This window comes from Mercurialis annua, linkage group LG7 (assembly GCF_937616625.2).
Source record: "Mercurialis annua linkage group LG7, ddMerAnnu1.2, whole genome shotgun sequence".
In the NCBI taxonomy this organism is placed as follows: domain Eukaryota; kingdom Viridiplantae; phylum Streptophyta; class Magnoliopsida; order Malpighiales; family Euphorbiaceae; genus Mercurialis; species Mercurialis annua.
In genome coordinates, this window is record NC_065576.1 from 31,458,876 (window position 1) to 31,482,654 (window position 23,779).

The following is a 23,779-nucleotide window of genomic DNA, read 5'->3' on the forward strand; positions in this document are numbered from 1 at the left end:
AACAGTTTAACCCTCTTTTAAAATTAAAATACTAATAGAAAACAGTTTAACCCTGAATGATTGCATGTCTTATATCAAAATTATAAAATATATGCTAAAAATGAATGTTGTACGATGACAATGTAAATTATAAATTTGAAAAATAATGGAATTTGTCGAGTATAAATAAGAGCTTAAGTAATTAAAATTAAATATTAAGATATATGTATAATTTTGCTACCTCTTATTAAAATCAATTATTAGTTATGTTTATTTAACAATTAATTTTCAAAAAACATTTTTTCAATAAATTATATTGAGAGCTACAATAATAAGATTATTCATAATGAAATTTAATAAGTTTTTAATTTTTCAATTGTCTGACTCGACACTTGAACAAATACATACATACAACAAGACTAATAAAGAGTAATTTAAAAAGTATAATGAGTGATGAGTGGCTGAAATATCGTTTAATAGCGTATATAAAAGAACAATATATTTAATTGTATGAGTAAATATCAAATATTTTCACAAAATAAAAATCCGTTGAGAATAATTATAATTTTTTTAATATTTTATTGAAAATCTATATTATTATACAATTTTAAATTTTAGTATACAATGGACCCCACCATATGAGATTTCTGAATCTACTATCACAAGGTATGAATGAAACAGAGATAAGTTAGATTCCACTCTTGAGCCAAGCTTCAATACTTCTGTAGATTTTAAGAATTGGACATATTTAGCACCAAAGATGCCTATGCAATCAGGGGCGGAATCGGAACTCCAACTTAAGAGGGTCGGAATTTTTGTGTTCCCTAACACTTGTACGGGCGGTTTATAGGGCGATTATAACCGCCCCTACAAGAACAAATCTGTAAATTATTTTAAATGTCAGGCGAGGATGGTCGGCCGACCCTTCTGACCCTCCCCATGGATCCGCCCCTGTAAGCAATGCCAACTTCCAATGGGATGGTTCAGCATTGAATTGTTCTTCTGGTGAATATCTTATCACATGTAGCAATATCTAATATTTTGCATTCCCATGTTCAAGTGTTCATTTTAACATTAAAAAAAAATGAGGATACTTCTCTTTCCTCCTTGTAGAAGAGAAAACCCAAAGAAGAAGACAAGAAGAGCATAGATCTGCCTTGTTTTGGTTCAGACCAAAAACTAAGTATTCTTCTTAATTGGGGGATGCGGTTTAACATCATTATGGAGGTTTCTTGAGGGCTTCTTTATCTGCATCAAGATTCAAGGTTGAAGATTATCCATAGAGATTTGAAAACAAGCAACATTTTCCATGTAAGATCTAGATTGCATAGAAATGAAAACTTTCAAATGTGAAAATAAAAATAAAAATCGGTAAGCCCAAAATGCATAAACATTCATACAATGGAGTTTCCATGCATTGTAGCACGGGACCTCTAATTGTGGTATAGAAACCTAGCGAATTTTATGTCTTGATGTTTATTTTTCATTTTTGTAAACACTTTTAAAACTTCAAAACCTTTTAGTTATAACTTTTTTTTCGTAAAAAAATGTCATTGTGTTGTTTTCAGTTTTAATTTTATTGTTTAAGCATGTTTTAGTATAGCATAAAGTGATGATTAATGCTAATTAATCTGCAGCAAGCTTATTCATCTACTAAACCAGCCTAGCGTTCATTGTTCCAATAATGGCTTTATTAAGAGCGGCACTCTACAATATGGAATATAGGAAAGAAGAGGCTACAATTTATGAGCTTAACAAAATATATTCACAAAGTGGCATCCTTCATTTCTTCCACTTTCACTCGCATCATTTTTTTTCAACAATATGATGGTTATTGTAGCATTGCATGCAACAATAACAGCCAAGGGAATTTCCATCAAAAAATAAACAGCAAAGGCATGAGCTAATGGGCATACGGATTTTTTCAACGAAAGAAATAAAAATACATCGAAAGTGCCATTTATGAATATGTCAGTATCGTTTTATACTCAAAACTTTAGTAATTTTCTCATCACTTCTCACCTACTCAAAACTCAATTCAAAAATCTATTTCCACATGATCCTTCAGCAGACTGCAGCTCTATTCAGAAGTGGTCACCAATCTCCCAACATTCTCATATTTGATGTAGACGACGATCTTAGGGCACAGGACCAGAGTCTTGAAAAAGATAGAGAAGTTAAGGGGCTATTCAAATTACAGAGCAGGCAGTATGCGTTTAACTCCATAATATAGAATATCAACAACCTAAAGTTTTAAACAATAGAGTATTAAAACCGAGCCTTGCGTTTTCTAGCAGTGTATTTGGTGTCGGGACGCACAGTATTTCCTTTACTTCTCATTTGCTCCTTTTTCCTTAACACCCACTCTCTTCCCTTCCCTTTCTTGGTTACTTTTTGTCTTTTTTTAGGTCTCCGCCTGTCTCCAAAGCGAACCTGATAGACCCATATTCGCAAACAATAGTTAGTCACCAAAAACAATACCCTAATATCACTTACAATACAGCCAATTAAAGAGTAGTATGAAGCAAATCAAGCTACTCACAGTCTCATTTTCTTCATTTTCACTGCTGTCATCTTCAGAGTAGCTTTCTCCATCTTCACCTTTTCCGTTAGGCGCAGCCGTGGTTGTGGATGGTGGTCCACAAGTGAGGACCAGATATTCTTTCCTGCTTTTGGTGCTGTGGTAGAAAGATAATATAAGGATTAGTAATCCACTGAATTAAAAACACAATAAGGAACACATTATCATATGCAATGCCACTAATGACCTGCAACTCGAACAAATGAACAATAAATTACCTTTTGCGGATTTTACATGGAAATCTCATTTACAGTAATGCTACATATAAGTTCTGAGTGTATTCAGTAATCTGTATAACTATGGAAATTGATTCAAAACTAGTTTTCCTAAAATAAAACCAACTTCCATGCCACAAGCTAGAAGAAATATCAGGATATAAATTGGCTTTGAAAAGCAGGTGCCTTAGTTTATTTTCTAAATTAATAACAGTAAACAAATTCATCATCTTGAGAGCACTGGCTCAACAAGAGGCCGTGAGAAATGCAGCTGTAATAGATTAAAGACAAGATACAAAACTAAGAACTCTTGGCATTTGAATAAGTGCTACTAAACAAGTCAGCAACATCTCTGTTGCTAGGTTTAAAAGCTAATATATACATTTTAATACAAGCCCTGCATACCTGTGTGGATAATCAACAACCACACCACCAGCGAATCCCGCCTGCATTGCAGACTTCAAAATCAACACACGCTGCGCTGTATTTTCTGGATACACTTGAAACACTGCTCTGGCTCCCCTTGCAAGACATCTGTATAATGATCCAAAGAAAGCCCTAAAAGGAGATTGTGAAACCAATTAACAATATTTCAGAATAGGCGTTTGTAAAACACTTGATAATTTAAATAGCAGTATATAATTCAAAGATATTGACATACTTCAATCTTAGTCTTGGCTCATGGGAGGACTTGTCAGCATTGCATAACCACTGCCATCACAAAACATAATAGATAAATAATTTGTGAAGTAAGAAAAAACCTTTCAACAGAGTATAACAGAATTGACTATCAAGCACAATATGTTATAATGAATAAGAATATATGAACAATATCTCTAATGCTAGACAGAGGAAAAATCTCCTGCACATTAATGAACCTGCCATCTGGAAATCTATCCACACTAACCACTTCATGAGTCAACAATATATAAACAAATTATGCAATTATGACAGGGCTTCATCAAGATAGACCGAAAGCGTGAGTAGGCTGTTTATAAGCTAGTTCATTTACTTTAAGCAAGTCATAATCAAAGAAAACAAAATGGAAGTCACCAACAAGACAGGATTGTGTTTGCTTAAAGAAAAAATTCAACAGCTAATACAATTGCATAAGAATTCATGCTATAAGTGCATATGTGAGGCCAACCTGAACAGCAGAGATACTGATGGCACCATCAATAGCACCAGGACGAAGAGGTAAGCCCTGTAACATAACCCAAAGAAAACTATAATTAAAGCTGAAAAAGAGAAAATATCCATTTCATATTCAAATCATTGAAGGAAAGTTTAAGAAATGGTTATGGCAGAAAATTGAAGAAATTCTTGATGATGGAAATACACAAACACCTATGACACAGTCATTTGCATAGAAAATTGTAGTAAAGATGCATATTTATAGCATCTACTACCAAGTGCAGCAAAACATGAAAAAGTAAAGGAGAAATTAGCTCAATGTCAAAACCATATCCACAGGTTATGCACCAAATAATTCTGATCTTCTGACTTGAGGTACTAAAACTAAAATGTGATATTGAAGTAAAATTCATCTCTAAAGATCTTCTCATGATGCCAACAAAATAAAAATTACACTCGATTATTCATAATTATTTCTATATGTCTCGTAGCCATATCATACTAAGACTAACTTTGAAACAAAGTAAGTAAGATCTGTAAGAAGACAAATTAAGCAGATAGCACAACTCAGGCTTTTCAGTTATGTGACTTATGTCCATTATTAACGAACTTAAAGGGAAAAAAAGTATAACATGCAAGAAAACATAAATAATTTGTCTAACGCATTTTATCCTCAAGAAGAATCACAATTTTAAATGATATATGAAATTAATTAGAGAAATATATTGTAGGTGGATACCTGGCCCATATCACCAAGTAAAAGATCACCTTTGACCTCCCTTTCTACCGCAACATCTAGATACATAATGTAAAAACATCAACCATCTTATGTGCAATAAGAAAACCCATAATACATCAATGAATCAAAATAACCAAGTATCAACATACTAAGCATTGACTCTGAAATGTCAAAGCCAATCCATTGGTGCCCGCTTTCAGTCAGTGTCTCTCCACTAAGTCCTGATCCACAACCTGCAAAAGCCAAAAACAGCTAAGTTTGACAGAACAGCATTGGGCAACTCTTAGATCCCAAACTTAATCAGCTCCTTAGAAACCAGAATAGAGGTAGAACTTCAGCCTATGATGCACGGAAACCTTATTTAGGGTGAGTTTCCCCGTTTTGGAAACGTTTCCATTTCGGAAACTCTCGGAAACTCGACGGAAACGTTTCGGGGCCGTTTCCATAAATACAAGAAGTTGGAAACTCGTTTCCTAAAAGGAAACCCGTTTCCTATATAAAAAAAAATCCTAAATAGTTAAAAAAGTCCTAAAAATATAACCTATAATTTGTCAACCTTACTTTAGATGAACCGGAATTAGAATTCGTATTTTTTGTTGACAACGAAAATTAATAAATTAGAGGTAGGAATGCTAATCTAAAAAATTGTACCAAATTTATCTTTTTGGTATGTTGGAATTTATTGGATTTTAGTATAATTCTAAAATTTTCAACCTATTATTATTTATAGAATTTATTGATATTTGTTATATTTTTATATATAAAATTTAACTTTCAATATTTATAAATATACCCCTATATTTTTTCTATTTACACGTTCCCCCCACCCGTTTCCGTTTCCTATATTTTGAATAAAATCCGTTTCTCAGTTTCCATTTCCGTTTCGGAAACCTTGCCGTTTCCGTTTCCGTGCATCATTGACTTCAGCAATCATAGGCATAATTAAGACCACATCCAAACAGATATTAAGAATGGCCTAGTAACCAAATATTAGTATAATACCAATAATTTTTCTCCTAATCATTAAATCTGTAATTTTAAGTTTTAACTGTACTAAAAAGAGGCAAGAAGAAATAGTTCTATTAAAGTTATACATGAATAACAGCACACTTATGTTTTATCCTACTCTTCATTGATTAGCCTTACATATCTATGGAGGAGAGACCCATTGATGTCATTTGATAAAGAGAATAGGTTGTATAATAATCACAATCTTCTCAGTGATATATACATGCTAATGAAAATCTCAAATTATTGAAAATATAAATTTGATATATTTACGAATACGTCGAAAACACGCAAGCATACGCGTAGGAGTACAAACATAAACATACCGATGTCAAGAAGTAATCTAGGGACTCCATCTTCTGGCAAAGCAAGAAGCTCTAATGCTCTCTCTGATAGCTTTGCCTGCCAACAAATACAGAAATGCATCAAATACCCACTACATAGACACTAATTTCAAAAAAAAAACTAATAATCGATCACAAATTAGCATGAACTTATTTGAGTTTACAGCCAAATAAAATTTGCGAAAAACAATGAGATAAATGATCAATAAAACTGTGAACAGAAATACCTGAATTTCGATAATGCGAGAAGAAGAAGTGTATTTACGAGCTTCGCTCTCATCGTAGAATATTTCAGGCGGCGCTAGCAATTCAGGCCGACTTGACATCTCTGCAAATTAACCCAATTTACATTAAACAATACACTTAAAGAGCAACTTAAAATCAAACAAATAAAAATTAAAATGAACATGAACTCTTCAAAACCCTACGATAATGAGCAAAACGAAACAAACGAATCTGTGGCGTTGTGAGATTGCGGGTGGTGGCGGCCGCAGACAAGTGATGCCAATTGAACAGAGAGTGAAGCAAATTAGGGAAATTTAACTACTATACCTATACTATCAATGATGTAGGCGTGGAAGAAGAAATTATAAGATACCTATTTTATTTTAGCCTAATTACTTAAAAACCCTTCACCTTGTAATTTTTTGCGTTTATACTCTGATCTGGAAAAAAACTTAATTTATATTTTGAGTTTTCATGTTTCGTCTCTAAACTAAATTTAATAAAATTGACAATTTAATTAATTTAGAGATGAAAACATTAAAAATAATTAAATAGAATATCATCTTTTTTTCCGTTTGAGGAAATACAAATAAATCCTTCAACTTTAAAATTATTTAAATAAATCCTAAAATTAATTGTTTCTAAAATTTTATTAAAAATTACATAAATCAAAATCCACTACCGTACTCCTCTGGTTTGTGAACCCGCTATCAAAAACCGATGAACTTTTTACAAAAAAATAACTTTTTTAATTTTTTTTGATTTTTAAATGAGGAGGAGGAGTCCTCCTCGACTGAGAAAGATGAGCTGTTGCTCCTCTTCTCGGGGGATCCTCCTCAGGCGAGGAACAAGATGCGAGTTGTCGCTCCTCCCTTGAGAAAAGGACTAACAGCTCCTATTCTCGGGCAAGTTTAAATCCTCCTCCTCCTCGCCTGAAAATCTGGAAAATAATTAAAAAAATAAAATAAAAAACGTAAATCAATTTTATTTTGTATAAAAGGTATTTGTTTTACATTTTTTAATTTTTAAAAATTATTGATTATTAATATAAATTAAAAACAAAATTAATATTTGTTGATTTTTTTTGAAAAAGAACGTGTTTTTTTACAATCAATAACATTAATATTTAAGTAGAATATAGGCTGAACATAAAGGATCATTTTTGTCACAACCTGATTCTCATCGAGACCGACGCTAAGGAATGGGTGTGGTCGCTCCGAAACCCGTAGCAAGTCTATCTTTTGATCACACTTTAAACACAAACGGTTATTAATTTTTCTTTTAAAAACCACCTTTTAGAAATACTCATAAAAACTGGCTATAAATTTTTTGCAGAATTTTTCAAAACTCTTTCCAGTGTTAGCTTTTAAGAAAACTCATCGTTAAATCAAAACCGTTTGTTTCCAATCACTGGTTATCCTTTTAACGCGTATTCCTCGAATACCGTATTTTATAAAACCGATATCATGCACTCATGCGTATAGCCACGCTGGCCCCCATATATATATAACACAGTTACATACAGTTTTCTTTACACTGTATCTCAAAATACCTTGTACTATTGCATACCCGGGTTGCAACTATTTTCATACCATAAGCATGCAGTCAAAATATATCATAAATGTGCGATGAAGATAAAACAGAGTTCATGCATGGCAATCATCGCAAACACTGACATGCTAAGGCGTTTGTCTATCTATCTATCTACTGCAGCTCTACAAATCAAAATAAGACCAAATATCATCAACGTAAAACGAAGAATTCAAGAATCAAAAATATGAAGTCTTGTCCAAACACAAGCAATATACCTGAAAAATAATTCCACAACGTGGGTCAGATATATTGGTGAATTCACAAGTTTACAAACACATTAAAAAAATATACGATACTGGTTAGATCACAGAAACATAAATGCATAATTCATTCATAACAATGTAATTCTTTTAAGTCTTCGTACAGACTTAATAAAATAAACTAGACGGCCGAATCTATACATTCGTTTACCATTAGGTTATTCGTCCAATAATCCTTACAGCTCTAAACCGTACTTTAGGCTGTTTCCAACTTTCCTTATAGATCTAACGACCGAACTTTCTGGTTCCAATGTGTTGCCAATTTGTTCGGGGTTCTAGGTCGTCGCCTCATAAACTCTCCCACTATGTCTAGGTCGTCGCCTCAGACTTACCATTCTTTTCGATTCACAAATAAAATATAAAATGCAAGTTAGTGATCACGTATCCCTATTATCGCCTAATAGAAAAGAACATTTCGTTGATTCACAACAAGATCATACTTTCATTTATTTTCAAATCATACTTATAAAAATGTATGCGATGTACTTAAAATTCTTTATAATAATCATATTTCATATTAAAATAATAATATTTTATTACTTTAATACATGCATGTAAAAATGCAAACTCACAGACCGTGGTCCACTATTAAATACGCCACGATGATCCGCCATTAGCCACTCGGTCTATTCCAACCGGTGCCCCTTTCGGTACATTCCATCAATAGTTCTTCCCGTCACATCTATATTCAGGAATCGTGTTAAGTCGATTTCAAAGACAGAATCCTAATCTAAAATTGACCTTTAAACAAGTAGTAACATAAATACGATATCATATCGTATACAAACAATCATCACTTTAAAAACTTTTCACAATACACTATCCTTTTCGGTCGTTATCTCAACGTAACCGATTTACTATATATTCTCATTCTCGACTCTTCGAGAACTACGGACCCACTTTTTCTCGGGTCCGATTTAGAAAAACACCTGAAAATAATTTAAGATTCGATTCACATCTATATCCTTTCATAATTATTCACAAATAATTATTTATATTTTATCTCTTTAATTAGTTTCATTTAAACTAATCACATTACCATATTGCCCTTTACCATTACCGAATAAATTCATTAATTACTGAATTATTTAATAATTCTCCAATTATTAAATTCAGATTTACTTTTAGTCTCGGGTCTCATTACTCCGTTCTATTACTATCTTGATTTAATTAAATAATTAAATCTATTATCTTATTCTTAGTCTTTATGGCCATTTACTTCGATTTTATTAAAGTCTAAGTGTTTTTCTTTTTAAACTAATTAATTAATCTTAATTAAACTCATACATAAACCAACATCATATTATTCTTTAGCCCATTTCTAGAATACCACTAATAAAAATCTAATCACTTAATTTTAAAACTTTTCTTATTTATTTAAATTCCTTATTTTCTTCTACTTCCAATTTTTAGATCATTTAGTAAATATTAATCAATGAATGTTCAAAATCAAAATTCATTTCATATCCATATCGGAAATTATCCTTCCGATATTTTTCTCGACTTTGGCCCCTTTTGGCCCCGGTTAAACCTCACTTTCTACTACCTATTTTACCAAATCACTTAGAAATATTAATTTCAGTAACATATGAAATTAATAATACCAAATCTTGATTTCTTATGATCGATGATGGTTCCAGTGATGATGGATCCGGTCTTGATGTGGCCGGTCTAAGTGTGATCTTCAATCTACACAGAAAAGATAGGTTAGAAGGATTTGAGCCGGTGTTGGCTCGAACACCCTCCGATGCCTAAGTCAGATAGACTGAATTGATAAGAGTTTAGAGTGAATATGAGTAAAAAAGGTCCCTTTTACCTGACCTAGGTCCATTAATATATAATAGATAGTCATTGCATTGTAGTATGAGTCTTGTTACTGATTTGAGTTCATCTTCTTGTTAAGATTAGGTAAAATCCGTCCTTATCCCTGATTCCACGGGATAAGGGCGTTATATGGTCTTCTGGTAACACTGTGTACTGAGTCAGTGACTTCATGCTTGTCTCTGAGTCAGTGACTTCGGGCTTATCTCTGAGTTAGTGACCAACGCCACTTGTGTGGGTCTTATGTACAATTCTGGTGGTGTATCCATCACTAATCCCTCCCAACAAGAATATTTATATCTAGCATTTATGTTTGTTTCATTGTTTCTATGGAGTATGTCTGTGACCTTTTGTCTTGTATTTTGAAACGTTGCTTTCTTCGTACTGTGTCTTCTTATCGAGATTTCCTCGGCCCACTTCATTTCTTTTTTTTGTTCTACATGTTACATACTTATTTTCTCCTTTATTGCAAAGATGGGTGATAATTTTCTTGATGACTTGACTCTCTCTCTTTTGATGATAATGATGATGTTGTGATTGTCGGGTTTAAACCTGTGTTACCCAATAGGTATGTGAGCGGCTGTTTGACTGACTTCTGTTCCACTGCGATAAAGATTATTCGTGAGGACTACCCCGATTATGATATCAACAAGTTTATGTCGATTGATTTTCGAGCTCTGGGTCAGCGAGCTGCGGCAAAGGTTGCAGCTTAAGAAAGATGGGTTGCATGTTTCTCCAGTTCTCCCTTCGTACGCTGCTAGAGATGGCATGAAGGACGCCATGGAATTCGAGGAGAAAAAAGAGCTTGCTGATACTACTGCCAAAGATGGCAAGGAGCTTCTGCCTCCTTCGGGACTATTGACTGCGTCCAAGATAATTTCAACCGTTATTTGGAGGTTGAAACTTTGGAGGTCCTCAAGCATGATTCTCTTGTCCCTGACTCAGTCGAGGAACTTTCTAAAGAGAAAGATTCGGGTGGTCCAAAGGAGGAAGTGACCCTTCTAGAGGAAAAGATGTAGGCCGTACGTTGGACATGTAGCTAGCTTCCTTTTACTTTGTTTTGGTGCTACCTTGTGAGGTAGTACTTCTTTTGTTTGTACTTTTCTTTAGGGAGGTCTTTGTGGTAGACTCCCCCTTTCAGAGAACAATTGCGTGCTTTTACGAATGTGTGTTGCTTTTTCTTTATCTGTAAAGAATCATACTGTTGACTATGTCATGCGTCTGTGTCATAGGTCCGCGACTAGCTTCTACTGGAGGCATCGAACCGACAAATGACAAACTTTCAAGATTCTCCCGATGAAGAGGAACTCAATGCGTTTGATGTTGTAAGTACAAAGGAGGGAGCAACCTTTCCAGAGGAGAACATCGTCTAGGCTCGTAGCCTTTTTACTTCTTGTTTGTTTTGTTCTTGTCCCTTGGGACAATCATTTGTTTTGTATTCCATAATTTCTTATGGTGATTTTTTGGGGGATGTTTTACAATCCACATTAATTCTACGTGGAGATCTGCATTCGCCATACAGTACACTAGGTCTGGTACACTACACTGAGTCTGATACAGCACACTGAGTCCGGTACACCATATTGAGTCTGATACGATACACTGAGTCTGGTACGTTACGTCAATCCCTATTTGAGTAGGACTCTGTTTGGTCTTATATATTTCTGGTATGGTTGAACCATATCCATCATTACTTCCTCCCCTTCAAACAAGTATACTTCAAGCATTTATGTTTGTTCAGTCTTCTGCCAAGGTGAAGAGTCCAAGGGAAAAATTGATGATCCTTCGAGGAAGGAAGAACTTCGTGAGGAGAATACTGATGGTCCAGAGGAGGGAGCGACCCTACCAAAGGAAAATGTTGTTTTTAGCTAGCTTTCGAATACTTTTTGTGTAGCCTCGTGGGACAACACTTCTCTTATTCTTTCATTTTGGGGCTCTTATGTTAATTAGAACCGGCCCCTTTATTTCAGAACAATTTTCATGTTTTACGGATCAGTTGGTCTACATCCTTCCTCTAGTTTTGTTGGCGCTGTCATGGAGCCTTCTTGTGGAGATGGCGCAGAGAAGAGTCTCAGTCCTTCCCCTGAAGTCCTAGAGAAAGAATACAGTACTCAATGTAACGAGGTACTTTTACCTCCTTTGGGACTATTGACTGCGCCTGCCGTACTTCGAGTAAAATGGTTCTTCTAGTGGTGCTGTCATTCTAGTAGAATAGTCCTTCAGGTGGGATGGTTCTTTTAACGGGGTAATCCTTCGAGCGGAAATGCCTCTCCGGTGGAAATGTTCTTCTAGTAGAATAATCCTTCAAGTGGGACGGTTCTTTTGATGGAGCAATCCTTCAAGTGGAAATGTTCTTCTAGAAATATAATGCTTTGAGTGGGACGGTTCTTTCGATGGAGCAATCCTTCGGGTGGGATGGTCTTTCTGGTGGAGTTGTCCTTCCATAAATAGTCCTTCAAGTAGGACGGTTCTTTCGATGGAGTAATCCTTCAATGAATTGGGTATTGTGGTACTTTAGTCGTCTGCCTTCGATGTGCTTTGGTTTTGATCTTTGTATGGTGCCTTCAATGGTCCTGCTTAGTTATCTGCCTCCGGTACACTTTGACTCCGAGGAATGTCTTTTGCTTGAAACTGTCCCAAAACTTAGTTGGGCGAGTTGTGAATTTTGGATTTCTACTTCTATTGCTGCATGTTTGTTAGTATTCTTCTATATAAAGTTTCATTTTTAATTGAAAGGATAGTCTATATACCTTTAACGTCTTTTACGGCAATGATGTTGTTCTTTCTTTTGCGAGTGGAGATGAAGCCTTTTCTTCCTGTTCAGCTGTTTTGTTTTTGTTTGGCCTACTTCTCGGGCGATTCCACTCTATATTTGAGTCTAGAGTACTCCTCAATCAGTTGTTTCTTTAACACCTCTATGTCTGCATCTAGGATTACTCATCCATCTGTGCCTGCACCTGGGACTACTCGTTCATTGTTGTGTATTTCTATCTAGGATCGTTATTTATCTTGTTGTACGTATTTTTCTTGAATTGTTTGTCCTCCACTTTTTGTCCCAACAACTCTGCGTCTGGGTTGTTCGTCCTCCGGTTGTTGTACTTCTGCGTCTGGGTTGTGCATCTACGCCTGGGACTTCGTCAATCTATATCTGTTCCTGGGATTACTTGTCCGGCGGTTTTTCATAACATCTGTGTGTCTGCGCCTGGGATCTGCGTATGCGCCTAGGATCTGCGTCTATGCTTGGGACTTCGTCAATCTACATTTGTTCCTGGGATTACTTGTCTATCGGTTCTTTTCATAACATCTCTGTGTCTGCGCTGGGATCTGCGTCTGCGCTTAGGATCTGCGTCTATGCTTGGGACTTCTTCAATCTACATCTTTTCCTGGGATTACTCGTCCGTTGGTTTTTTTTCATAACATCTCTGCATCTGCGCCTAAGATCCACGTCTACGCCTGGGACTTCGTCAATCTACATCTGTGCCTGGGATTACTCGTCCGTTGGTTCTTTTCGTAACATCTTTGCGTCTGCGCCTAGGATCTGCGTTTGCGCCTAGGATCTGCGTCTGCGCCTGGGACTATTCGTCAATCTACATCTGTGCCTGGGATTACTCGTCCGTTGGTTTTTTTCATAACATCTCTGCGTCTGCGCCTAAGATCTGCGTCTGCGACTAGGATCTGGGTCTGCGCTTGGGACTATTCATCAATCTACATCTGGTGCCTGGGATTACTCGTCTGTTGGTTCTTTTCATAACATCTCTGCGTCCGCGCCTAAGATTTGCGTATGCGCCTAGGATCTGCGTTTGCGCCTGGGACTATTCGTCAATCTACATATGTGCCTGGGATTACTCGTCTGTCAGTTCTTTTCGTAACATCTTTGCGTCTGCGCCTAGGATCTGCGTCTGCGCCTGGGACTATTCGTCAATCTACATCTTCATTTGGGATCATTTGTCCTCCAATTCTTTTTATTGGTGCATTTCTTCCTTCTATGACTGGTACAACTGTTTCTTTTCCGAGTGTCACAGTAGTTTCTCTTCTGACTGTCACAGTGGTTTCTCTTCCGACTGTCACAGTAGTTTATCTTTCACAATGGTTTCTCTTCTAAAATTCCATTAAGCAGCATTTCAATCACTGCAAACTTCAGTAAAAATGATTCAACAAGTAAATTTTAACGCTAATATAATAAAGTAATGTTTTTTCTATTCCGTTACTTCAATATTTATAATTTAGTAGATCTATAATATCGATACAATTAGACGTTATCTTACAAGCATCATAAGATTGCCACTTTGAATACTAGTGATATAAAAGGAAAAACTTATCTGTTTGTTTTTGTATGTTGCACTAGTATCTACGTCTGGTACACGATAACTGTTCCTTCTATGACATAGAGAGATGAAGAAGTTTGAATGAACTAAACTTTCTTGATTCGACAGATTCATATATTACTTTTGATAGCCACTTATGCTCTAATTTGTTGAATATCACTCGTGACTTCCAATCTTTTTTTATGGTTGTCTATCACCGAGACCAAAATTGAATTTATTCAAGAACGAATTATCGTTCCCACAGACGGCGCCAAATGATGGTTCCAGTGATGATGGATCCGGTCTTGATGTGGCCGGTCTAAGTGTGATCTTCAATCTACAAAGAAAAGATATGTTAGAAGGATTCGAGCCGATATTGGCTCGAACACCCTCCGATGCCTAAGTCAGATAGACTGAATTAATAAGAGTTTAGAATGAATATGAGTAAAAAAGGGTCCCTTTTACCTGACCTAGGTCCATTAATATATAATAGATAGTCATTGCATTGTAGTATGAGTCTTGTTATTGATTTGAGTTCATCTTCTTGTTAAGATTAGGTAAAATCCGTCCTTATCCCTGATTCCACGGGATAAGGGCGTTATATGGTCTTCTGGTAATACTGCGTACTGAGTCAGTGACTTTAGACTTGTCTCTGAGTCAGTGAATTCGGGCTTGTCTCTGAGTCAGTGACCAACGCCACTTGTGTGGGTCTTGTGTACAATTCTGGTGGTGTATCCATCAATTGACATCAAAAGAAACACAACCAACACATACTAAGAATCATACCTGATCATAATTAAATATTTAACCAAATATCCATATAATCATGTTAAACATTTTTAACATGCATTTCACCAACATTTAACAATTTCTAACACAAACAATCATTTAACCATGTAACCATGTAATCATATATTCATGCTTTATAACAACAACACCTAAAAAAATTCATCAAGTAATTAACATAAGGATTATCAAAATCCCACTTAATATTTTTACCGAATATTCGGCCCAAAAAGAAAATTATAATCCTTCCATTTTTTTTAAACTCAAAAATCATCAACTCATACAACTTAATTTCACATGAATTATACCATCCAATTCCAATTCACATGCATAAAATTATAACAAATAATTATCCATCATAATTGATGGAGTATGCCTTCTAATCCGGTGGATTAACCTGCAAAACAGGGTACAAGCTAACCAGACGGTGGTGGTCTGATTAACTATCCGATGCTAAAGTCAGTTTAGACTTTGAACAACGATTTGAGTGTATGAATGTAGTTGTACCTCAAACTCTTATATAGTAGTTAAATGTATATCTTGTAGACTTTGAATTGGAAAGTGATTCCTATTTAGTAAGATTTGACCCTGAATAGGAGTGAAGTTCCTTATTCGGATGAAAGTCCTATTCAGGAATATCTTCTTAAATAAGCTTATTTTTCTAAATTGGATTTTATCTTCCTAAGTTGGAGTTTGTATCCAAATAGGAAAGACCTGGTCGTTTTGGGGAATTCCTAGGTCGACGCGCTTTATCCGAGTCTTTAGGGGATTCGGCCTTAACTTCGTGATTTCATTTATTGCAGTCAAGGCGAATCTCATGGATTCGGTTGTTAGTTTTATCTGGCTTAGCCCTTTGGGAGATAGTCCGACATCGTCCGAGGATAGATCTCATGCGACTCGGCTTCATATTACTTATGATAGGATTCAGTATCCATCATTAGCCCCTCGCAAGTGAGCTAAAGTCATGTTATTTATGCCTTGGTAAATTTTAGCTTTGTTTGAGGCGAGTCGATTCATATTCGACGTGTCGTTTCGCTTGTTCGTCAAGATTTTCATATTTCCTCTTTTTGCCATGTGTTAATCATCCGTTCTTTGTTGTATCTGGATTTAAGACAAGTGTCTGTTCGTGTCTTCTCATATTCTTTTAATTATATATTTAAACTGTTGTTTCCTTCTTCATGCATTTCAACTTATTTTGCTTCCATTTCCAGACATTGCTCGTTATTTTCTTCTCCTCTTTAATCTCCAAGCTTTATTTTCCAGATAACTTTTGAACTAGCTTTAAGGTTTCATGTGTTTTGTCTAGTTTTCGTCATCTTTTGGATAACTGTTCCTCTAATCCTTTTCTGTAGTTAGTGTTTTTGGTACTCTTCAGTTTCTGGATAATTTTACTCGTTCTTGGTGTTCTTTATTTCCTGGGGTATTTTTACCCGTTTTGATCTTCTTTTCCTTTAGGATTCCTGTCAATATTTGTTTGTGTTGTATCGCCCTTAGATGGCAGCTAGGAGGGCAAAGACAGAATTTGCCTCTACGCCAATTACCGATTCTTGTCTTGATCGGAATGAAGTTTGAGATATCTATTATAAGTAGTGTTTTAAAAACCGAACTGGTGGCCGAACCGGTGTGGCCACCGGTTCACGGTTTGACCGGTTCCACTGCCTGTCGAACCGGATTAAGCAAAATATTATTTATAAAATTAATTTAATTTATATTTGTCTAACAATCAAATCTATATGTATTATATTTATTATTTAATTAGTAAATTTTCATTTAGGTATGTTATTTAATTTATTAATTTATCATTTCAAAATTATAATACGTTTCTTTAAATAAAATTTTAAATATTTGATTCTAATCAACATGGAATAAATAAACAACCTATTTATTCGTCATTAATTACAAATACATATTAAAATTGTCAACTTGTTACTGTTAGTTAATCAAAATTGCTAAATATAAACATATTTTTAAATGATGCTCAATCTCATATATGATTTGAATATGATTCTAGTCAAATTGAAAATAAACAACTAATTTGATTTATCTATTAAAAACTCTTCATTTGTAAGTAATTAAATTATTTATTAAAATTTAATATTAAATACGAAATATTTGGCAATTTTAATTAATAATACTAAATACAAAATAATTAAGCTAATAAAATTAGAGATGATAACAAAAATATCCTAAAATAGCCCCTAGATTTCACGCGCTGTTTTTTTATTTAACATCAATTACATCAGCACTAATATTTTATACAAAAAAATTTCATCACCACATGAATGGTGACGTCAGCAGCCAGATGCTGACGCGTTGTGCACCAGCTCTTTACTGATCCGCGCGTGTTTGTATCAATATTTCTTTTTTATTTTTCTTTTGATAAAACAAAACACTTATTTGAGCCCAGGTCCAAATAAAACCAATAAAATGAGTCTGACATATTATTTGGGCTAAAAACCTTTCAGTCTGACATATTATTTGGGCCAAAAACCTTTCTATTTAGTTATTCTATATGTCATAATATTTTTTAAAAATGTCACAAATTTATTGTAATACCCCAAAATATTTAAGTATTTAATTGGACCACGTGTCCAGTGTTGCATCGCCGGAGTAACGATATCGGAAGGATTTCCGAGAAATTAAGATAAGTATAAAATTTTAGCAGGACGGTTTTGAAAAAGATTATTGCGAGGAATTTAATATTATATTCCAATTCTAAAATTGGAATTGGAATTAGAAAAGAAAAATGTTAAGAAAGTCGCAAAATAAAGTACAGGGACTAAAATGGTAATTTAACCATATAAAACCCGAAGGGATATTATTTCGCCAAGGTCCGCGAAATGTTTTATAGTATTTGTGGTAAAAGTTTCGGGTCAATCGGAGACCTTTTAAAATACTTTGCGCGGATGCGTTTTGGGCTAAATTGCAACTTTTGAGAAGTTTAAGGGCTAAAGTGTAAATTAGCCAATTAAGTCTCGAGAATAGTAATTAAAAGATTTTGACGGAAAATAATAATATTAAGTTAGTATTATTTATATGAATATAAATAATACGTAAGCAATCGAGTTAAAAGAATAATTTAACCATTTGGTTAAATTAGAAAATTTAAAAGAGAAATGGTTTAAGTTAAAGAAATGAAGGGTTAAAGAGATAAATTGGCCAAAGCTTATATACACATTTCCTTATGAATAAGGAAAGAAGGAGCAGAGGCGCATGAAGTCTCCAGAAGGAGAAAAGAAAAGAAAAATGACGATCGTTACGATCCGTCGCCGCTTCGCCGTTTCTCGTCCGTTTCCGACGTTTAATAGCTCGAATTGATCGTATTCCAGAGGCGAATCACGGTAAGCTTGTCGTTTTACCGTTTAAACAGATATATTTTAAATTATATCGATTCGAAATTTTAGGCCACGAAACGATTATATCGTTTTAATCGATATTAGAATTGGATTATAGTGTTTTGAGCCTAGATTAAGCATTTCGGATGTGTTTGGAGCGTTTTTATGCTAGTAGCACGTCGGAATGGCCGCGGACGAATCCTACGCGGGCGCGTAACTAAGTTACGCGGGCGCGTAACAATGTTACGCGGGCGCGTAACAATGTTACGCGGGCGCGTAACAATGTTACGCGGGCGCGTAACAATGTTACGCGGGCGCGTAACAATGTTACGCGGGCGCGTAACTATGTTACGCGGGCGCGTAACAAACTTGCGCGGGCGCGCAAGTACTTTGCGCGGGCGCGCAAGTACTTTGCGCGGGCGCGCAAGTACTTTGCGCGGGCGCGCAACAAGACTATGCGGGCGCATAGATTATGTGAAGCACCTATGCGGTATTTTCACCCCGCTATAACCCCGTTTTCCGACTTTAAGAGTGTCGGACATCAAAAAGAAAACACGGACCCCGAAAACGAGAAATTTGGATATCGAACACGACGTATTCGATTAGGGTTTCGAGATATAAGAAACCTATGATTAGAAATCGATGGATAAGAGATATAACAAGTATCTCGACTAAGTATTAGAACACGATCAAAGTTAAAAGACATATATAGAATAGGATCGTGTTAACCTAAGTTTATAACTTAGGATTTTAGTATTCAGTTTACGTTTATGAATTAAACGTACGAGTAACGTGAATAGGTGAGTGACGTACCGACGAGCTACCAGGCTACCGAGCTGGAATAGCTACGAGAACGACGCATGGAGCTTACGTTTACGGGATTATAATAATGCGGTTTTGGGATAGCGGTCACTGTGAGTTGCACTTTACTTTCGCGTATTATATATTAAAATTATTTTATATAAATATATATATTGTTTACACGCATCGCATTATATACAATTGATTGAAATATCATATGTTTTATTAGTTTCTATATACGAGAACTAGTATGTGATCCGAAGAAACTAGCTACCTATTGGGTGTCAATAGGCTGTGTGATCACCAGTATTGAGTCAGTCTAGTGTGTTTGCATTTGAGAAATGATGTGACACAGCTGGGAGCTGATGATGATTATGAAATTTGCGATTGGGTATATGATTTTGATACGAGTGAGCACTCGGCTACGGTGTAGCTGGAGTCCCCGTATCTAGTGGCTGGGCCACCAGCGAGTTGGACTCGCAATTGATATTTACGATTGGGTTAAATGATATATGATTATTCGAGAGATGTGTCGCATGCTAGGATATTAGTTTCGTACGGATCAAATACCTGTTTATATGTTTTATATTATTGTTTTCTTGAGATGCGATGTTATATTTTTATATTAATATCGTTAGTAACTTGCAAGCTCACTCAGTATTTCCCAAAATACTGACCCCCTCACAGTGTTTCCTTTCAGGTGACCGGAGTCGGATCAGACAGACCATCTCCTTTGTGTCGGCAGCCTTTTGGCTTACACAAAGTACGAGTTTTATAGAGCTGCAGTAGTCAGTAGGTGTCAGTATAAGGTTTATGATTCAATTTCAAACGGTACTTGAAAAGTAAACTCTGATATAGATTTTATAAATGAGTTGTTTAGAAAGATGGCGTTTATCTGTTTGAATTTGATACCAATTGCCGTGAGTGGAATTGGTGATGTTTGTGATCAGAAACAGGGCGGTGCTGGATATGAGATATCGCTCGGTAAGACCCTGGTTTCTAAGAATTGTTTCGCGAATGTTTTCAGAAAAGGAATACGATATTTTAATAATTGAATTATATTATTTAAAGAAGATTTCTGATAATGTATTATATAGTAATATGTTTTAATCGCGAAAAATTTACATTGGTTTTAGGCTTGCTACGGGTTCCGGAGCTACCACTCCCGTTCCCTAGCGCCGGTCGCGGCTCAGTAATTTGGGTCGTGACAATTGTGGTATCAGAGCAGTTGGTCCAGTTACCTCTGCTAATATGTATTTTGTCAGTTAAGTGACCTAGGAACTACTGCAGCTATAGAGTTGAGTTCTGTCTGATCCAAGTAGTTTGTGTTGATGTATTATGATAACTATAATTGATTGGTTTGTGAAGTGCTTGTTTGTTGTTGTGACTTACGTATATGAGATACACGCGCGTATTTCGTTTTCGATAAGATATGCATACGTGATATACATATCTAGATGGAACCTCGAGGAGATGAAATTCTACGATGAGGCAGTTCATGTTTTGGTACATTTAGGCTGGATACTATCGAGAGGATCGATTGAAACGCCAGGAGGCGGATAACGAAGAAGTATAAAGCTTCAGAGGTGAGAGAACTTTCCGGATACAGAGTTTAAAGGTCTAGAGGGCTTACAAAACTCAAACTTTATAACTTTCTAAAGTTGTTTTGTTTAAACGATTTTGAAAGCATAATTGTGCCTAGACCCGTAATAGTCATTGATAAATGCCACGACATTGATAGAAGTGCATCACTACATACATTGCTAATGAAAAGAACAATAAACGAATACATGCATTAATAGTACATGCATCATATGCATTATGCTCAGACAAAAAGGTGAGCTGTGGCAACTCTTTGGGGATGAGAGACGTCATCACCCTAGTGCACAATTTTGCTAAGATTTAAATGTAATTTTGATTTAAATTTTGAAACGAGACACTTTATTTGAAAGAGTTTTGTTTTTATGTAAGTATACTTAGACCAGAACTCTGTGACAGAAGTGAAATGCTCGCGAGCAAGTTGCGATCAAGGCCATGAGGCAAATGAATACGTGTAATTGCGAGAGCATAGAGGTTATGCCTTTAGAATATGAACTTAGTTTCGAGTTAACGCGCTAGAGTATAGCTAAAATCGTGAATGTGTTGGAAAATGATGCATACCTGATTAGTGGTAGGCTGGAAAGTTAGTATCTCTTTGACGAGATGTCAAAGATGTTAAACAGCGATATAAGAGAAGAAGTATATAAGAAGATATAATTGAAAGATTGACGTGTGCATATTAAAGTGCAAGGAACATGCATAGTTTACTATGCATCGACGTGATAAGCTATAGATATGATTAGCGAATCATAAAGGTTAGTAAAACTGTGACAACTCTTTATTGAACCGTTGGATCAAGTTGTCACTGGAACACGATGTCCCTAAGACGGTGACCTAAGTGTTAACCATTACGATCGGCAAACCGAGAACGTGAAGTAGATTTCATAAGAATATCGATAATGGATATATGTCGATAAAGTGACGAGCCAAGTAGACGAGTGACAAGAATATGAAGTACGGAGCATGGAATTGGATCAATAAAGTATAGCTAACATCAAGTCCGCATAGAATGTAGTGATTTGAAAAGCATGATAAGAAAGATCGAGAGATAAACGATAAGTGCTGCAATAAGTGAATTAGGAGTTGGAACTTTCATCACAAGATTGCAATTATGAAGCGGATTAGTAAATCAAGAAAGGTATAAACGTAACGAACGTATGTGAAGTGTAGAGTCTTAAGCTTCAAACTCGAATAATGAAGGAAGGATGAGGTATGTATAATAAGATATGAGGATTTAAACGCATGTCATGGATAATAAGAGACCAGTTAAGGTAATAAGTATTAAGAAAGTACGGATAACCAACGTATGTCACAAGGAACTCGATAAGAGTGATCGAGGAAAAGAAAAGAGAAAAGTTACGTGGAGAGTTGACAAGGAGATTAGAGAAATGGAATTCAATGTAGTCGCAGACACATAGAAACAAAGAAGGATGAAGAGGACAGAGATATAGGATTGGATCCACTGACAGTTAAGTTGTCAGTAAGAGTACAATAAGTGGATATGTGAGTGGTCGAGAGCGTAACATATCGAATAAGTTGAACGGAATAGATCGCGATCCTCTATTGATAGTTGAGGTTAAAGATGTTAAAACAAGAATACAAGAGATACAAGGTATAATGAAGAAGAATAACAAGAATGCAATAAAAGACAATCGAGGCGTATGATAAGAACATGAATACGGAACACAAGAAAGGTACCATAGGGTTATAACATTACGACTATTAATCCTATTGGTTGATTAGGAACAAGAAGTCAAGGAAGAGACATGAAGGAATATACCTACGTTATAGGTAGAAGAGTGAAGTAACGAGTGAAAATAACAAGACTATAGATAATAAGGAATAAACCTCACACCACGCTATGGAAAAGAGAAATAGTTTGGAAATTAAGAGTCAAACTAAGATACGATATTAGAAAAGAAGAATGGAATAGAATAGTGAATCGTAAAGATGAATGCTAAAAGCATCCTTAAAGGTCGTAAGACGATCAATGTTAAAAAGACGACGAAAGAAGGAAGAACATAGGTAAAATGAAATGAAAAAGTAAATAAGAAGTTAAGGATAAATATAACCTAAGGGCTAATACTAAGGTCAACATTTAAGTTTCAAAAGATGGACTACCATGAGGCGGATAGTGACATACTCACTAAAAGAAGGAAGGATCAACTAATTGAAAGATTAGTGAGAGATATACGCGATAAGTGACGAAGGTAACAGTGACGACACTGTTAAAGGCAATACATGACGAAAAAAGTTGAAAGAATCAAGGATCCTCACTGGAAATGAGTAAACAAGGTACATCGAATAAATCGGGAGTAAAACTCCAACGCGGCAACAATTGTTGTCCCTCTAGTACGAAATGTGGTATAAAGAAACATAAGGTGAGACTAACATTAACAATGATCGTAAAGGGGAGTAAAGGATAGGATAACAAAGACAGTTATCCAAGATTATAAAGGATGAAAGATGAAACAGACTGATGTGAAATAAGAGGAGATAGGAAGCTTCTAAGAATAGTACGTCATGCTTAAGAAGAGGAAATAGACCAATGGATATACAAATGAATATAGAGGTATACGAGATATTAAGATGCAAGAAGAAGGTTAAGTAAGCCCTACAAGAAAAGTGAAGACCTCATAAGGATACGTCCTGAGGATTTACCTCATGGATAACCATGATAAGTAATGTTAGCGAAAGAATCTTCCTACGAGAAATGAAGTAATGAGACAAAAGAGGATAACAGATAGTGGAATAAGCTTTTAGCACGACAATAAATAACAATCAGAAGACGACAACAGAGACTACGTAAGTAGTGAAGCACGAGTTGTTTGAGTGTCCACATCACTCAACAAGGAACGATGAAAGGATTAAATATGTTGGACAAAAAGAATATTAAGTTAAAAGATTTTGACGGAAAATAATAATATTAAGTTAGTATTATTTATATGAATATAAATAATACGTAAGCAATCGAGTTAAAAGAATAATTTAACCATTTGGTTAAATTAGAAAATTTAAAAGAGAAATGGGTTAAGTTAAAGAAATGAAGGGTTAA

General features: G+C 35.4%; 1 protein-coding gene and 1 long non-coding RNA gene across 2 annotated transcripts; one reads left to right on the forward strand and one right to left on the reverse strand.

Moving 5' to 3' along the window:
* The first annotated feature begins 672 nt into the window (after positions 1-672).
* Positions 673-1,553, forward strand: LOC126657459 (uncharacterized). Its single transcript, XR_007633332.2, has 2 exons — positions 673-984; positions 1,093-1,553. It is a non-coding gene; the product is annotated as an uncharacterized LOC126657459 (long non-coding RNA).
* A 325-nt stretch (positions 1,554-1,878) lies between these two features.
* Positions 1,879-6,568, reverse strand: LOC126657458 (18S rRNA (guanine-N(7))-methyltransferase RID2). Its single transcript, XM_050352148.2, has 10 exons — positions 6,429-6,568; positions 6,228-6,328; positions 5,983-6,058; positions 4,798-4,881; positions 4,649-4,704; positions 3,923-3,979; positions 3,437-3,486; positions 3,181-3,333; positions 2,522-2,657; positions 1,879-2,412 (listed from the first exon to the last, which is right to left on the reverse strand). Exons 2-10 carry the CDS (start codon positions 6,324-6,326, stop codon positions 2,248-2,250), a joined length of 876 nt encoding a protein of 291 aa, XP_050208105.1. The 5' UTR covers positions 6,327-6,328; positions 6,429-6,568; the 3' UTR covers positions 1,879-2,247.
* Positions 6,569-23,779: the final 17,211 nt, after the last annotated feature.

Coding starts and splice junctions, on each gene's coding strand:
- LOC126657458 (XM_050352148.2), bottom strand. CDS start 6,326: ATGTCAAGTCGGCCTGAATTGCTAGCGCCGCCTGAAATATTCTACGAT. Junction 4,882..5,982: donor TAGATTACTTCTTGACATCG/GTATGTTTATGT, acceptor TGGCTTTTGCAG/GTTGTGGATCAGGACTTAGT. Junction 3,334..3,436: donor GAGCCAAGACTAAGATTGAA/GTATGTCAATAT, acceptor ATCTCCTTTTAG/GGCTTTCTTTGGATCATTAT.